The sequence below is a fragment of the Mustelus asterias genome, chromosome 2 (genome assembly GCF_964213995.1).
Source record: "Mustelus asterias chromosome 2, sMusAst1.hap1.1, whole genome shotgun sequence".
In the NCBI taxonomy this organism is placed as follows: domain Eukaryota; kingdom Metazoa; phylum Chordata; class Chondrichthyes; order Carcharhiniformes; family Triakidae; genus Mustelus; species Mustelus asterias.
Genome location: NC_135802.1, coordinates 77,743,892 through 77,762,430, shown reverse-complemented (window position 1 = coordinate 77,762,430; position 18,539 = coordinate 77,743,892). Strand labels below are relative to the sequence as shown.

Below are 18,539 nucleotides of genomic sequence, written 5' to 3'. Positions count from 1 at the left end.
GAAAAGAGGATCTGCTGCCAGATAAGGCCATCAATATAGTTCATCAGATTGCTTTCCAAACTTGCTGCATCCTTTTGAATCTAATTGCCCAATTATATATGGTGGCGTCTTTACAATAAATTGCAGTATTGCTTTATCAAGCTTCATTCACTTCACTGCTGGCTCTGCTACTTTACCTCAATCTAATAGTTTGGATTTTTTTAGACCATGTTCTTGCACTTCCAAGCTAGTCAGGCGACTCCTTATTTTTAAACACTGATCCCTGGTTCTAGAGTCTCCCACAAGAGGAAACATCCTCTTCACATCCACCCTGTTAATTCCCCTCGGGATCTTATGGGGTGAATTTTCCCGTTCCACCCACTACAGGAATCGGAGCGGGCGAGGGACGGATAATGGAAAGGTCCATTGACCTCGGGGAGGATTTTCCGGTTTTGGGGCGAGCGTGGCCGGAAAATCCTGCCCATTGTGTTTCAGTCAAGTTAACCCTTACTCTCCTAAACTCTAGCCAATGCAAATCTAGCCTGTCCAACTTTTCCTCACAAGACAACCAGCCCATTCCAGGTATTAGCTTGCCAACTTTCGCTGAACTGCATCCAACAATTTACATCCTTCCTTAAATAAGGAGACCAATACTGTACACAGTACTCCAGATGTGGTCTCACCAATTCCCTTTATAATTGACACTTAACCTCCCTATTTCTGTATTCAATTCCCTTCACAATAACCAATAACATTCTATTAGCTTTCCTAATTACTTGCTGTACCTGCATGCTAACCTTTTGAGATTGATGCAATAGGACCTATATCCCTTTACATCTCATCACTTAGAAAATAAGTTCCTTTTTTATTGTTCCTGCCAAAATGGACTATTTCATATTTTCACATTGTTCTCCATTTGTTAGGTCTTTTCCCACTCATTTAACCTATCTATAATCCCTTTGTAGCCTTCTTATGTCCTTTTCGCAACTTACTTTCCTACTTCTCTTTGTGTCATCAGCAAACTTAGCAACCTTCAGTCCCTTCATCCAGGTCATTGATATAAATTGTAAAAGGTTGAAGCCCCAGCTCTGATCCCTGTTTGCACCACTCATTACATCTTGCCAACCAGAAAATTATCCATTTGTCTCTAATCTCTGCTTCCTGTTAGCTAGCCAATCTTCTATCCATGCCAATATGTTACCCATACACCATGAGCTCTTATTTTAGAAACATAGAAAACTACAGCACAAAACAGGCCCTTCGGCCCACAAGTTGTGCCGAACATATCCCTACTTTTTAGGCCTACCTATAACCCTCCATCCTATAAAGTCCCATGTACTCATCCAGGAGTCTCTTAAAAGACCCTATTGAGTTTGCCTCCACCACTATTGACGGCAGCCGATTCCACTCGCCCACCACCCTCTGTGTGAAAAACTTCCCCCTAACATTTCCCCTGTACCTACACCCCAGCACCTTAAACCTGTGTCCTCTCGTAGCAGCCATTTCCACCCTGGGAAAAAGCCTCTGAGAGTCCACCCGATCTATGCCTCTCAACATCTTATATACCTCTATTAGATCTCCTCTCATCCTACGTCTCTCCAAGGAGAAAAGACCGAGCTCCCTCAGCCTATCCTCATAAGGCACGCCACTCAATCCAGGCAACATCCTTGTAAATCTCCTCTGCACCCTTTCAATCTTTTCCACATCCTGTAATGAGGCGACCAGAACTGAGCACAGTACTCCAAGTGGGGTCTGACGAGGGTCTGATATAGCTGCATCATTATCCCTGGACTCCTAAACTCAATCCCGCGATTGATAAAGGCCAGCACACCATACGCCTTCTTAACCACCTCCTCCACCTGCGGGGCCGATTTTAGAGTCCTATGGACCCGGACTCCAAGGTCCTTCTGATCCTCCACAGTACTAAGAGTCTTTCCCTTTATATTGTACTCCTTCATCCCATTTGACCTGCCAAAATGGACCACTGCGCATTTATCTGGGTTGAAGTCCATCTGCCACTTCTCCACCCAGTCTTGCATCCCATCTATGTCCCTCTGTAACTTCTGACATCCCTCCAGACTATCCACAACCCCACCAACCTTCGTGTCGTCGGCAAACTTACCAACCTATCCCTCCACTTCCTCATCCAGGTCATTTATGAAAATGACAAACAGCAAGGGTCCCAGAACAGATTTTCAGCAAAACCTTTGATGGAGATTCTTATCAAATGCCTTCTACAAATCTAAATACAGTACATCTACTGGTTCTCCTTTATCCACAGCACATGTTACTTCAAAAAATTTCAATAAATTGATTAAACATGATTTCCCTTTCACAAAACCATGTTGACTCTGCCTGATTATCTTGAAATTTTCGAAGTGTCCTGCATTATCAGTGGGTGGAATGGTGACACAATGGTTAGCACTGCTGTCTCACTGCGTGAGGGACCCAGGTTCTGGGGTTCCCAGCTTGAGTCACTGTCTATGCGGAGTCTGCATATTCTTCTCATGTCTGTGTGGGTTTCCTCCGGGCGCACTGGTTTCCTCCCACAGTCTAAAAGACGTGCTGGTTAGGTGCATTGGCCATGCTAAATTCTCCTTCAATGTACCTGAACAGGCACTGGAGTGTGGCAACCAATGGATTTTCACAGTAACTTCATTTCATTGCAGTGTTAATGTAAGCCTAGTTGTGACACTAACAAATAAACTTTAAAACTTTAATATCTTCAATCATAGCTCCTTACATTTTCAGATGTTAAGCTAACTGGCCTCTAGGTTACTGCTTTCTGTCTCCCTCCCTTTTTCAATAAATTCACTATTTTCCAATCTAATGGAAAAACTAAAGCATCAACTATCTCACGAGCCACTTCTTCTAGTCCATCCGGACCCAGGGATTTGTCAGCCCGCTGTTCCACCAATTTGCTCAATACCATTTCCCTGGTGATTGTAATTTTACTGAGTTCTTCCCTCCCGTCCATTTCCTGATTTACAAATATTTCGGGGCTGTTACTTGTATCCTCTATCGTGAAGACTGATGGGCCATCACAGTTGCTTGTTTGATGTGTTAATCTGAGTGGTCTGCTGTTCTGTTCCACTTACTCAATTATGGGAATTAATAATTGAAAACAAGAAGATGATAAATGAATTGAACAGATATTTTACATTGCTCTGCACGGTAGAGGATACAAGGAACATCCCCAAAATACTCTGGCGTTTCACTCCTCCACATTGGTTCATACATCTCTTGCTATGTTAGCTTCACCCCCTCCCTCGATGTCCCATGCTGAAAGCCTGCTGGGGTGTCAATACTCCATTAGTGTCATTGCGGGGCACTTGTCCAAACTGCTGACTAACACCTCCCTTGCACATCACATGCAGACCCTCCTATATTTGTTCACCCACATTGAGAATTTGGGTTCTCACACACTGTAGCAAGAGTGAAGGTCATTCAGCCTTTTACATCCAGATCCGACAAATGTCCCCAGGACTGCTGACCTGCTCTGCGACCTCCATCCAGGCTTTCCTGGTTAGGTGGAGATGTCTCACCTTCCCATCTTGGTCACAGCTTGGAGGAGGGAGTCATCATCAAATTGTGTGGGCTCTATGACTGTGTGTCTGCCATTGTGCCAATGAAGCAGTCATTACCCTATAACAATCTGTAACAGTGTGTGAGGAAATGAAGAGAGTCAGCAATCACAGTGAGTGCCTCAGAGAACTGTAGTTGGCAAGGGTTGTGGTAGCCCCTATGTCTACAACAGTTTTTATTCAATTTGCCTGCATTGCTCACTGCTCTCCTCTGTTACCCTGTTGTGTACTACCAGCAGCCCTTTAATCTGTCTGATTTGCTCCATAGCAACTGCTCTGTTGTCAGGTCATGCTCTCTTCACCGTCTCCACCCTGGGCCTCCAATTTTCTCGCAGTTCTGCTATTTGACCATTTATGGGTGCCTCATGCTTAATCGCAATGGGACCATAGGACTGGCAGCATTACGCACAGCACCCAGTTCTGCTTCTGCCAACATCATCCCTCCACTTAGTGTAAAACTCTGACCTATGTCTAAATGAGTTTCAAATATTTGCAAAGCAATGAAGTGCTTGGAACAAAATTTTAATTTTATTCATGTGTTGGTGTTAATTATTAACTTTGAAAACATTTAATACAAGTTTGATGAGTGTGTAGACATTTTTCAGTCAGAAACTATTCATGAACTTTAACTTTAGATCCATTCCGCTTATTAAGATAACTCCTTTCACAATGGACCATGGATTATAGATATCTTCAATTCCATCCCATTCAGTGAATCTGCTGAGGGAAATTTCTGCATAGTGTTTCCACAAACTCCAAATATAATTGAATAGATGTACACATTATTAGTAGTATCAGCAATGGCTCCATTTGTAGCAAACTTGCCTCTGAGTCAGAGGGTTTTGGGTTTAAGTTGCACTTCAGAGTCTTGAGAATGAAAACCAGGCTAACACTCCAGTGCAGTGCTAAGGGAATGCTAGCTGCATTGTTCGATGTACTTCCAGAAGACAGGTCAAACTTTGGTTCTGTCTCTCTCAGAAGAGAATGTAAAAAAACCCATTCCCCAATTTTGAAGAAGAGTTATCCCTCTTGTCCGAACCAATATTTATTCCTCAATCAGCATCACTAAAACAGATTATCTAATCTATTAGCTGTTCGTGGGAGCTTGTTATGCACAAATTGGCCACTGTGTTTACACTGTATTATACTGTGTATCACAACACTGGTTACAGTTTAAGAAGTATTTCAATGGTTATAAAGTGCTTTGGAATGCCCGGAGGCATGCAAGACGCTATATAAAATCAAGGCTTTCTTTACTTTAATTGCCACAGTAAAGGTTTAATTCTGAACCACACCCTTACAATCTTAACATTTTATCATTATAAAATATTTTTACTTTCTCATGCATGAAAACATGGCCAATTCATGTCTTTCTCTAGTATGTTTAGATAAGTGAATATGTTTGGTTGAGCTTACCTCCTGGTACATCATCAATAATCTCCTGGCACTTGTTTGGTTGCCTTAGGGAGTTGAGGAAATAAGTATTTTTGTTTTTCTTTTGCCTTTTTCCAGAAATTGGCATTACCAGTACAACCTTCCTAAACACATGAGCTTGCACTGTCTAACAGATAGGAGGAACATGGATGGGCAGGTGGTCTTTTCTTGATATTTCTTCATATTATCATACTTAAGCTTGTATATATTTGCTTTTCACAATTGCATTTTTAACAAAATATTCAATATCACTAAGCCAAGTACTTCTGTAGAATCTCCTTCTACCAGAAACAAATCTGTTTATTTCTTGCAAACAATAAAACACCATCAGTCAAAACCTAAACCTGTAATCTGGATCTGTCTCAAGTCTCACCGTTGTCTCATTGTCTTACTGATTGAGAATTGCTTCTGGGTCATTTGCAGGTGAACCTTTTCTTCTTGCTTAACATAGTGCGTGTCCTGGTTACCAAGTTGAGAGACACACACCGCACAGAAACCAATATGTACATGAAGGCTGTCAGAGCAACTTTAATACTTGTGCCATTGCTGGGAATTCAGTTTGTCATTATTCCTTGGAGACCAGAAAACCGACTTGCTGGAGAAATCTATGACTATATTATGCACATATTTGTGCATTACCAGGTACGCCACTGGGCTGCTTTCTAAATACATGTTTTCAGTTTGTTGAATGGAATTTAGATGTGCATAGCAATGTAATTTGTGTTAAATTAGTCCTAATTACAATCCCACAGCCTACTTGGGGCCACGCTACAACTCTTGTCTTTACACAGGTTCACAATGTACCCTCTACTCCCCTCCTTTCCCTCTGCTTGATTCACATTCCAATTCACAGAACCAATCTTTCCCAATTTGCCCCTCACTACTCTAGTTTGCTCCAGTCTCCTACGATGCGGGTACATGTTACAGACAGAAAATCATGATTTGGCAAAACTACCACTCGAATTCCTGCCTGTAATATGCAGCAAGATTCCATTCCAAGACTAATAGTAGGAATGGGGAGGAGCAGGGAAAGGGTGGACTGGAAGCAGTGCTAAGGAGTTAGTTGAAGAGGTCAACATGGATAATTTTCACGAGGGAAGGCCTGCGTGTTTTTGCAGGGTTGCGTGATTTTCACGGATTCTTTGACAAAATGCGGCCATGATTTTCCAGTGACCTCACATCTGGTTTTGGCCCTGAAAAGAGGTCGACTTTCTTTTCTAACAAGTCTTTCCTATTGAGAAACAAAACATCTCAAACTTTCCGCTGGGTGGACAATAAATTATTGGCAATGCTATATTTGTCTAGTAACATCTGGGTTTATTTTTCACCGCGGGTAATGAATACCAGATTAACATATTCACTGTGTTACTGGCAGCATTTAGGTTGGAAACATAGGTTCCCAAGTTCCTCTATTCTGTTCAGCCAAAAGGCAGTGAAACAATTAAAGACACCAGGAAATATGTTTGCTTTATGATAAAATGTAACTTTTTGAGTGATTGCAACAAACACAGTTGGAAAATGATGGGCTCTTGGTATGTAATTGGGCAGTAAGCACCTTGGAATGGTTTACTATGTTAGGGGTGCTATACCAATTCAAAATAAGACCACAAGAAATAGGAGCAGAATGAGGCCATTCGACCCATCGAGTCTGCTCCGCCATTCAATGATATGATTCTCATCCCCATTAGCCTGCCTTCTCCCTGTAACCTTGACCCCCTTATTGATTGAGAACCTATCTATCTCTGTCTTAATGACCCTCAATGACCTGACCTCCACGGCCCTCTGTGGCAAAGAGTTCCACAGATTCACCACCCGCTGGCTGAAGAAATTCCTCTCATCGCCATTTTAAAGGAGCGTCCCTTCACTCTGAAGTTGTGCCCTTGAGTTTGAGTCTCTCCCACTAGTGGAAACATACTGGATAATGTTATATTAATTTACTTTGCTTCAACATAATGTATTTTTGTGCATATTAATTCATGCAAGTTTTGTTTCCCCACAGGGTTTGTTAGTGGCGACCATATTTTGTTACTTTAATGGAGAGGTAAGTACAAAGAGAGGTGCTAAAGTCTATGCATCGGGAACCACATCCATTACAGTGTGCATATGCAGTTATTACATATTTAGTTTATAATAGTGCTTTCCTGCAATAAATTGAAGAATTGTATGCTGATAAAGATACAATAAGCAGGAACACCTGAATATTTTACACCAGCCAGGCAAATGTATCATAGAACCCTGCTGGATGTAATGCATTGTGTTGGCCTTCTAGTCACAGTGGTCTAAAAATGTAACACAAAACAAAAAATTGTTACCAAAATACAGTGCAAGTGAAATAACTAGACAATTCGTTCCATTTCCAAAGTTCTCCATGCATTCAGAAAGGCATCTCACAGCATTATCAACAAAGAGAAAAAGAATATTGTGGACATTGAGCTTAAGGAAACCCTTAATAGAGAGAAATAAATGGCAAAAGGAAGGTACAATCAAAGAGGAAGGTTTTTAAAGCAGTGAAAAAGGTATCAAGGAAAAGAGAAATGAGTAGAGAATTCCAGAGGTCTGGAACGACTGAATTAACAGCTGCCATTAATGAACTGAGGGAATGGGAAAAGTAGAAGCTAGAGGGTCAGATATGTGTGGGAACTTTAGGGACAAAAGATGGAGAGATTAGAAAGCAAAGGTAAGAATCTTGCTATCAATACACAGGGACCTGGGGTGACAGTGAAGTCAACATGGTTTTACAAAAGAGAAGTCACATTTGACAAATTTTGAGGATGTAATGCATAGGGCAGTTAAAGGGGAACCAGTAGATGTGGTATGCTTGGATTTCCAAAAAGACAATCGATAAGGTGCCTCACAAAAGATTAATACATAAGTTAAGGACTCATGGAGTTCACGGTAGTATATTAGCATGGATAGAAGATTGGCTTACAGACAGAAAGCAATGGGTTGGGCCATTATCAAGCTGGCAGGCTGTAACCAGCTGAATGCTGCAACAATCAGTTCTGGAGACTCAACTATTTACAATCTATATTAACAACATGAACAAAGAGATCAACAGTATTGTATCTAGGGTTTCTGTTGATAGAAAGTTAGAGAAATGTAAGCTATGAGAAGAACACAAAGAGACTGCAAAGGGATATATTGACAGGCTAACTTAGTGGACAAGGTGACAGATGGAGCATAATATGGGGAAGTGTGAGGTTAATCACTTTGCTAGGAGTCAGTTTAGCTCAATTGGCTGGAAAGCTGGCTAGTGGTGCCAGAGCAATGCCAACAGTGCGGGTTCAATTCCTGTACTGACTGAGGTTATTCATGAGGGCCTTGCCTGCTCAACCTTGCCCCTCCCCTGAGGTGTAGTGATCCTCAGGTTAAATCGCCACCAGTCAGCTCTCCCCTCAAAGGGGAGAGCAACCTTTGGTTATCTGGGACAATGGCAACTTTACCTTTACCTACTAATAGAAAAGCAAAGTATATTTAAAAAGTTCTGAAACTTTTAAATGTTACTGTTGAGACAGACTTAGGTGTACTCATAACAAGGAACACAAAAGGGACGGCAAGCAATTAAGTAGGTAAATGGCATTTTGGTCTTTATGGAAAGGAAATTGAAAGGAATAAGGAAGTCTTGCTACAATTGTACAGAGGTTTATTGAGACTACATCTGAAGTTCTGTGTACAACTTTGTGCTCCATATCTTATGAAGGATAAACTTGCCTTGGAGACAGTACAGCAAAGGTTTAGTAGATCGATTCTTGGGATGAGAGGGTTGTCCAATGATGTGAGGCTAAGTAAATTGGGCCTTTAGTCTCTGGAGTTCAGAAGACTATGTAGGAAAACAAGTTGTGAGGAGGACACAAAGAGTCTGCAAAGGGATACAGATTGGTTAAGTGTATAGATGTAGGTTGGTTAGGTGAGTGGGCAAAAATTTGGAAGATGAAGCATAATGTGGCAAAATGTGAGGTTGTCCACTTTGTTGGGGGCAATTGAAAAACAGGATATTATTTAAATAGAAAGATACTGCAGAATGCTACAATACAAGCGTTCTGGGTATCCTCGTACATGGATCACAAGAAGTTAGCCTGCAGGTATAGCAAGTATTTCAGAAGGCAAATGGAATATTGTCCTTTATTGCAAGGGGAATGGAAAATAAAAGGAGGGAAAACTTCCCACAACTGCACAAGACATTAGTGAGACCACAGCTCGGGTACCATGTATAGTTATGGTATATACTTGCATTGAAGGCAGTTCAAAGAAGGTTCACCAGGTTGATTCCCAAGATGAAGAAGTTGACTTGTTGGGCTTATACCCATTCACTTCAGAAAAATAAAACCTAATTGAAAGATAAAAGATTTTGATGGTGCTTAATAGTTTAGATGCTGAGAGGTTGTTGCCCCGAGTAGGGAATCTAGAACCAGTTTAAATGGCGGTCTTCCATGTAAGATGGAATGAAGAGGAATGTCTTTGCTCAGAGTGTTGTTAGTCTTTGGAATTCTTTCCACAGAGAGTTGTGTCAGCCAAATTTTTGATCTACAAGAGAATCAAGAGTTATGGGCGGCAGGCAGGAAAGTTGAGTTAAGGCCAGAGTCAGATCAGCCATATACCTATTGAATGGTGGAATAGGCTTGAGGGCCAATTGACCTATCCTGCTCCTATGCTAGTATGCTGAGGAGTGGTTTTGGCAATGGTGAACTGGAAACAAGATACTTGAAAGTAAAAATTGAGATATTCAAGGAGGAGGGAGAAAGGATTCAGGAGAAATGTGTTCCCACAAATAAATAATTAGGACTCCCAAATCTGGATCCGTCTGGATTTTTAAGGAGGTAAGAAAGAAGGTCAGCGGCAGTAGCATGTTTCATGTTGTCTACGTGGAATTTAGCAAGGCTTTTGACAAGTTATCACATGACAGGCTGATCAGAAAATTATAAGACACAGGATTAAAGAGAAGTGACAAGTTGAATCCAAGATTAGCTCAGTAACAGGAAGCAAGGAATGTGTTGACGTGTGTTTTTGGAAGGCTGTTTTCAGTGGGGTTCTGAGAGATCAGTACTTGCTTTTAATGATACATATCAATTATTTAACCTTAAATATAAGGGGAATGTTTAAGAAATTTGCAGATGATATGAGAATTGGCAGTTTGGTTGAGAGGATAGTATAACACAGAAGGAGGCCATTTGGTCCACTTAGTATATTTCAGCCCTTTTGGGGAACAATCCAGGTAGCCCCTACCACCATCCCCCCCCCCCAACCCCACCGCCCCCCCCCCCCCCCCACCGCCAGCCACCACTTTTACCTGATAGCCCTGCAATATTTCCCTTTCAATTATTTATCCAATTCCCTTTTCAAGGTTATCATTCTGTATCCAATACCCTCTCAGGCAGGGCATTACAAATCCTAACCACTCATTGCACAGAGAGGTTTTTCTCATATTGCCACTGGTTCCTTTGCACTCTGGTGTTCACCTTTCAGTTACTGCAAAATATCTCTTTTTTCATTCTGTCTAAATCTATCATGAGTTTAAATACCTTTATTACATCTCTTCATAGCTTTCTTTGTTCCAAGAAGAACCACTGCTTTGCCAATCCAGGCATGGCTGCAATCTCATCCCTGGAACCATTCTAGTAAATCTCTTTTGTGCCTTCTCCAAATTCTTCTCATCGTTTCTAAAATGTGGTGTCCAGATTTGGAATTCTAGATGCTTATTATTATTAGAAACATTGAAGTAGAGAAAGATTTATGGTCCAGCAGGAGACCACTTGTCCCAGTGAGTCCATGTCAACCAAGAACCATCCAGCCGAATCCCACATTCTTGCTCCGTAGCCCCGCAGGTGATGACACCTCATGTCAACAATCTAAGTGTTTTTACCAGCTTTTCTGGCAGTGAGTTCCAGATCCCACCAGCCCCGGGTGAAAAAAAAACTTAACTTTTCTTTAATCCTTCCACAAATTACCTACCCCCTGGTTATTTTCCTGAGGGAAATAGGCCCTCCCTCTTGATTGTGTCCAGGCCCTCATTATTTTATGTACCTCAATTAAATCTCTCCTTAATCTCTTCTATTCCAAAACAAAACAACTCCAGCCTATCTAATCTTCCTCATAACTAAAATTCTTCGTGCCTGGCAACAATCTCATAAATCTTCTCTGTACCCTCTCTAGTGCTAACAGAGCCTCCTGTACCTGAATTGTACACTGTATTCCAGCTGCAATTTACTTATTATTTCATACAGTTCTAGCATTAGCTTTCTGCTCTTAGTCGATAAGACTTTTAGCCTCAGTCAATAAAGGAAAGTATCCTGTATGCCTTCTTACCACCTTATCTTCCTGTCCTACTACCTTCAGGTACCTGTGCACATGCACTCCTGTACTCTACAATTCTCTCTGTTTTTCTGCACTTTGGAATAGCTACATGGGCAGAAAAGTGCAAAACAGAATCAAATCTCGATAATTTTGAGGTTGCATTTGGGGAGGACAAATATGGCAAGGGAATGCACAATAAATGGTAGGATTCTATGAAGTGCAGAAAAATAAGTAATAAATAAATAGTGGTAGATAAAGTGGTTAGGGAAGCATATGGGATACTTCCCCAACACCAAAATCTTGCTGCCATTCATACTGGCAGGATCTTGTGGCCCTGCCGACAGCGCACTCTTGCTGCTGGTTTCCCAGCAGTGAGGGGTGCGTTCAATGGGAAACCCCTTTGACATAGTGGGACCAGAAGACCCCGCTGCCAATGAACGGCACGCCATCTCCTGCTACCGCGAACCACAACACAGAGGGAGAGGAAAATCCCACCCTTAGCTTATCATTGGGGCATGTTCGGAATCAAACTATCCAGGGGTCGGAAGATCTGGGTCAATGTTGCACAATAAAGAACACAGAACCTGAACTGAAAGCATGATTCTGCAATATAAACTGAAGAGTCTGCATAGCATATGAAGAAGTCCAAATGAAATGTTCGGGCAAGGTAAGTATTGAGGTGTACATATATATTAATCATACCATAATCTTAACATAAAACAAAGCCTGTCACTACATTAATTGTGTGCTCATTTGAATCTTTAACCTATTCTCTGCTCCTGCACTATCTGTTCCACCACTGGTGACTGACTTTAGGTGCCATGTCCCAATCTCTCACACCCTGTTTTTAATCTAATGAATGCTCTGTTGTTTTCTGGAAAATAGATTTACATTTATATAGCATCTTCCACAAGCTCAGGATGTCCCCAGTGCACGTTACAGAAATTAACAGTGCTCTGCACCATCACTGACCCCTAACTCCTGTTTATCATTTTCTTCCTGTTGCTCAGTGTCCATTGCCCCCTGAAATGATTTGGGATGTGTCTCCGCATGAGGGTTGATAAAGAAACAGAAGGTGTTATTGTAAAATAGTCAGAACATAGCAACAATAGTAAAACCCTCAAGTCTGTTTTTCCATTTAGCTGGTCATACATGATCTTTACCGAACTTCACATCATTCTGTAAACCTTAATATACCGACTTAACAAAATCTATCAAACTGAAATTTTCAATTGATCAATTTAAGCAGTTTTTGGCTGATGGTGTTCCAGAAGTTTTCCACTATCTTTTGTGTTAAGAGGTCCCTTATGATATTACCCCTGAACAGCCAACTCTAATTTTAGGGATACATCCTTTTGTCTGGACTTTCCAGAAATAATTTCTCTCTATCTGCCCTATCAAATCCTTTAATCATCTTAAACACCTAATTGAAATCATTGGATTGACTTCTATACATGAGGGAATACAAGCTTAGTCTATGTACCTGTCCTAACTATGTAATACTTTTAGCCCTTAATGATAAGCTAGAAATTATTGTTGATAAATCAGCAGCTAATTACGTGATTTATCCATCTGCTATTTTAACTTTAAAGTTGTGGCTACAGGATTGTTAAATGAATATGTTATGCATTCATCTAACAAAAGTCCCAATCTTGCAACCATGTGGGACAAACACAAGAGTAAACTTGAATGAAGCAAAGTTATTTGGTACTACTTCTATCCTTCTGCACTTTCAGAGATATTAAAGTTTTTTTTTAAAAATTCTACATTAATGCCCTGCTACGTGACAAATCAGATAATTTTCTTGTAATGATCTTCCCATTAATGAACCATAACATGCTATTATCTTGGGAAGCTATACTCAGAGTAGGAATGGGAGTAAAATCTTTTGCAGTGTTATTTGTGGAACAAAATAAGGGGAAGAAGTGTATTGTTGGATCTCATTGTTATAATGCTATATCAACATATAGCATTGTTAGAATGCTACATATAACTTCTTCAGTTCTCTGCCCAAGGGCAGATCCAATCTACAGTGCTACAACCTCTATCACTGGTCGGACAACTATGAATGCTGATGGTAGAGGCTCCAATCTTCTTTCCATCACATGGCTGACCAGGAGTCTGTCCTGCTCTTACCGCCTGCCTTTGGCATGAGCTGGAAGGATAAATAAGTTGATACTCAACTCAGCCATGTAATCAATGCATCTTCCTTGGTCACCAAGTCCTGGAACAGTAATGGAACCTGAGCTTCACGCTCAGGGACAGGTATGCTACCCACTGTGCCACAAGATGTCCTGATTAAACTATCCTTTCTCTCAGCCGTTCCCACTGGTGGGATCTTCCAGGACACCAGCAGTGGGGGTGGGGGGAGGCGGGGGAGGGGTAAATAGAATGGGAATCCTTGTCAACAGCGGCAGGATTTGCTGATCCCACTGCTGGCCAATAACAGGCTGCCCCCGTGGCTGTGAAATATGTCACAGGGAGTGTGGAAAAATAGATAAATAAATAAGCTTGAAGAATAAATGAAGAACAACTGGCAAATGTATAAGAAACACTAAGGCATTAAAATACATTTGGAAAATAAATTGAATGTTTGAGGAATGAATGAGCTGCAATTGGAAATGAAGGAAGAGTACTTAAAGATTGAGAGGAAAGCATTTGGAAAGTAAATGAGGTGTACTAGGGGATGATAGCCTCGTGGTTATCATACTAGAGTAATAAGAAAGAAAGATGCGAGTATAAATCCCACCATGGTAATTTATGAGAATTTACTTCAACAAATTTGCTCACCTGTGGGCGAGCACAAAAAATTGACTACGGAAGCTACAGAATTATTGTTAAATCCCAATGGTTCACTAATGGGTATCTGCCACCTCTGTATTTGAATCCAATCTCCCAACGTATGATTAATTATTAATGCCTTCTGAAGTGGCTTAGCTGTAAAAGAGAAAATGAGAAACAGATGGAAAAAGCAAAAAGAAACAGTTCAGTAATGAACAAGAAGCATTTGGGGAATGAATAAATGACAAAACACTTTATTATGAAATATTATGTTCATCAAGCTGGAGAATGTCATTGGAAAGGAATGGAACACTTTGGCAGTCCGCTTCAAGCATTGCCTTCTCCATTATGACACAATGTGCATGCAGAATATTGCTTTCTGCTCGATGTGTCAGCTACTGGGGTCGAACCACCCCCTATTGAAACTTTTTACCAAAAACAGTGGGGTTGAGTTCTAATGAAATTTCCTACTAACTTATTTATGACAGTTCTCAGCAAAAGGAATGTCACTTTCACATAAAGTGGAGATGCCGGCTGATGCCATTTGATTTCTGTGTCTGTGCCCTGTTTGAGAACAGAGACCACTCCATCTGACGAAGGAGCAGTGCTCCGAAAGCTTATGGTATTTGCGACCAAATAAACCTGTTGGACTTTAACCTGGTGTTGTGAGACTTCTTACTGTACTTTCACATAAACCCAGCCTTAGATGAGCAATCTTTCTCCACCAGTATATTATTTTCACCTTGCTCCTTATGCAGGCAAATAAAAAAGTAAACCAAAATTTCTGACTTTGCAAATACCACGTCTACTTTTTCAGTAAAATTAGTGAAAATAGGAATGTTAGGCTGCATGCCTCAAGAACAGAAAATTAAGCTCAACCTTCTTCAAGAAACGATCAACAATCTACCTCATCATGAATCCTTCCTTCCCTTTTCATTTCCTGAGGGAACTTCTTGACAAAGATGTTGCCAGGTGTTCAGGTAAAACTCCAAAATATTAATTCATCGCCACTATTCAACTCTGATCTGCCATGCTGTACAGAGAAAGCCTTTCTCCACACTGGACCCTCACACTAAAATCAACCACCATATCTCATTACCTAATGCTTCCAGACTACTCCCATGTCTAGAACTTGAGGCCCTGGTTTTCAGTCAGATACTTATTGAACTTGTTTTGAACTTTAATTAACAGAATCAAACTCGGAGCAAAAGAATTTCCTTCATCTCTCGTTTCACTTTTATTACTTTTCAATCCATATGTTCTAAATCAGTATTTATAGTAATTAAAAGACCTTCTCAATCTTTCCTCAAATGATAATTTAATTTCCGCAACTCTGCTTGTAAGTTACAACTCAAATTCACAGACTCTGTTATTTTTCTCTGAGCTTTTTTGAAGGTAAATAATCCAGGTTTTTACAGGCTGGGGGAAACCTTCCTCAAATGCAAGAAATTGATGTACGATTTAGAAAGAATTGAAAATGTTGTAAAGCAGTTTAACAATGTAGCAAATGTGGAGAAAAAGAACAAAACTAATGTATGTATAAGGTACTGGCTCATACCTTTCTCCATTCACCTACCCCTCTGCTCCCAACCCAGGCCTTTAGAAACACAAAAGCTGGAATATTACCATCCCTCAACAGTGGGATGCTAGGTGGGTGTTGAGGGAACATAAAATGGGGTGCATAGTAGCAGTTCCATACCCATCTCCCAGCAGCCCTCACCCAATGCCCTGTTATGAACCCTTGGCAGGGGAAGCTTGGGGCAGTCCCTCATTCGTAGGCCATTTGAAGTTATTTAATTGACTGCTTAAGGGCCCATCCTGCTACCATTGGGATTTTGCCACAGTGGGGGAGACCAGATGCAAGTTTCTAGGCCGCTTCGTAAAACTGGGTGAGCCTTGCCCAGCAGGGGACTTAATTCCTGCAGTTCAGGCAACTTGTTCCCATCAGAGGCCCCTCCACCCTCAAGGGGTCTCAGGTGAGTCTCCAGAGTTAACTCTGTCTGGGTTTCATAGCTTCTCTTCAGGTGATTAACTGAATCCCAGTAATGGCCACCATTTCCAGTGGTGCTGTTTTGACAAGAGACCTGAAGTTCATTTAACTAGCTCACAGCTCTCTGAGACAGGACTCCCTCTCCAATGTGGGGGGGGGGGGGGGAGATGACGGCCCACCTCAAGCCAAATCACAGCCTGGAGGATGTTAAATGGCTGCAGGGTGCAGGCAGCTTGTTCCTGACTTCTATACCAGGAGACATTCTGCAGGACTTTAAGGGCCTTGCTCATCCCGAAACCATAGAATCCCACCGAAGGTCAATGGACCTTCCCATGTTCCACCCCTTGCCCACTCCGATTCCCATGGCATGAGGGGTGGTAAAATTCCGGCCAAATACTCCAACCTCTGTTCCTAAAGAGCTTAAGCCAGGTGCCTTTTCAAACTTATGGTGGACCCCTGCTGCTAGTACGAAGCTCATGTAATCTAAAAGGGGTGTCCTCACAACCTGTCACACCCGTTTTCTCTTGGACTGTGCTGGGTTAGCCATGATGTGGAGATGCCGGCATTGGACTGGGGTAAACACAGTAAGAAGTTTAACAACACCAGGTTAAAACCTGGTGTTGTTAAACTTCTTACTGGGTTAGCCAACCAGAAGCCCAGGAAAACAATAGAAGCCACATTTCTGATGTCACATCTGAGGCCATGTACGAAATGTAAATGCTGTTGTCATATTTCAGGTTCCCTGTCCACATCAGAGACCACCCAAGAAAGTGTTGTCAAGCAACAAATGCTAAATGGGGCAGATCATAGATTCATAGAACTCCTACAGTGCAGAGGAGGCCATTTGGCCCATCAATTCTGCATTGACTCTCCGTCAGAACATCCCACCCAGTCCCTACCCCATAACCCGATGTATTTACCCCACTAATCCCCACCAATCTACAAATCTTGGGACACTAAGAGGCAATTTAGCATGGCCAATCAACCTAACCTGCACATCTTGGTGCGTGGGAGGAAACCCACACAGACATGAGGAGAATGTGCAAACTCCACAGAAACAGTCGCCCAAGGCCTGAATCGAACCTGGGTCCCTGACGCTGTGAGGCAGCAGTGCTAACCGCTGTGCCACTGTGCTGCCATACCATGATGCCTAACATCATGAGCCTCCAGTGCCACTTCATCTGTCTGAGATGTTAGGGCAGGATATTTTTGAAACAGCGCCAGAGGACTTTAAGGCTAGATACTTCTAAGACTGCTTTCATTAACGTACATAAAGCCCAGATCTTATAATGTCAAACAAATAATAAATTTTCATCGTTCATGTCAACCCTTTAGATGCAGGCAGCACTGAAGAGACAGTGGATGCAATATAAAATGCAGCTGGGCCAGCGACGTCGCGAACACTGCTCCATGCGCTCAACCTCATATACAGCGACATCCATCACAGAGGTTCCTGTTTACCTGTATCACCAGGACAGCAATAGTGAACATTTAAATGGGAAATATGTGGAGGAGTCTGAAATTATCACCCTGAAATCAAAAGAGACACACGCTTGACTTGGCCTGAAAATAAACAACAACAAAATAAAACAAGTGATTTGCATTTTACCCATTAAAACGTAAGACTCCAGTATCAACCATCGGTCTCCAAAATCAACAGCTGAACCCAGCAAGAGGAAAAAGAAAGTAAACACTCCTGTGGTAGCTGCAGTCGAGCATGGGGCCAGGCGAGACAGATGTGGCAATATTTCATACAGTACAACTTTCAGAAACCTGACTGGAAAATGGAGCTGTTGGTTGATGCGTGTGGCATTTCTATGGCTGCGAGTCATTTAATAAAGCAAGGCCCATCACTAAAGTGCGGCTAAGAAGAATTCAAGGAGCTTGCACCAGGATCGCAGACTATAAGCAAACGCCAAGCTGGTGTGCAAGTTAGCACGCTGGGGCGGTGTGTAGTAAATCTAAGCCAAGCACGTTATTGATCCCAAGCAGTTGATTTATAGCTTTGAATTTCATTTGTTGGCTTTGTTTTGTTCCTCGTAAAAATTAAGAGGCCTTGAAGATTCAAGTTTTTTTTTGCCTTTTCTTGCATTTCTATTAGTTTGAAATTGCTATTACTTTACAAACCTACAGGTGTTCCTAATTCACAAAATATTTCTTTGTGTTGCGGCTCTTCACTGGACAACAGTTTGCCACAAAGGCACACTTGCCACAAGGTGGAAAGTGGCTGCTGACCCCACACGCTCAGGTGGCAGGACCTTGGGTGTCATTTTACCTGTAGCAGCCAAATAAGAGGCCACTGCTGAGACCGCCCCCCCCCCCCCCCCCCCCCCGCCCTCCCATCTGTACCACCTTCCAGAGCTGCCAGTCAGGGAACCAACAGCTCAGCAACCTTGGCAGCACCACAAATAGAGGGAGTTGCTGCTGAGGCTGCAAGAAGAAAAAGAGGATAACTCCATCCTGAGGTACTCTCAAAAACA

General features: G+C 41.9%; 1 protein-coding gene across 1 annotated transcript in view; it reads left to right on the top strand.

Moving 5' to 3' along the window:
- The window catches only part of calcr (calcitonin receptor), a 304,999-nt gene extending 286,706 nt beyond the window's left edge, over positions 1–18,293 (top strand). The window contains exons 14-16 of the mRNA XM_078237649.1: positions 5,421–5,639; positions 6,997–7,038; positions 17,395–18,293. Coding sequence (XP_078093775.1) covers positions 5,421–5,639; positions 6,997–7,038; positions 17,395–17,616 — 483 coding nt within the window. The 3' untranslated portion in view covers positions 17,617–18,293. The remainder of the gene's footprint in view (positions 1–5,420; positions 5,640–6,996; positions 7,039–17,394) is intronic.
- The last annotated feature ends 246 nt before the right edge of the window (positions 18,294–18,539 follow it).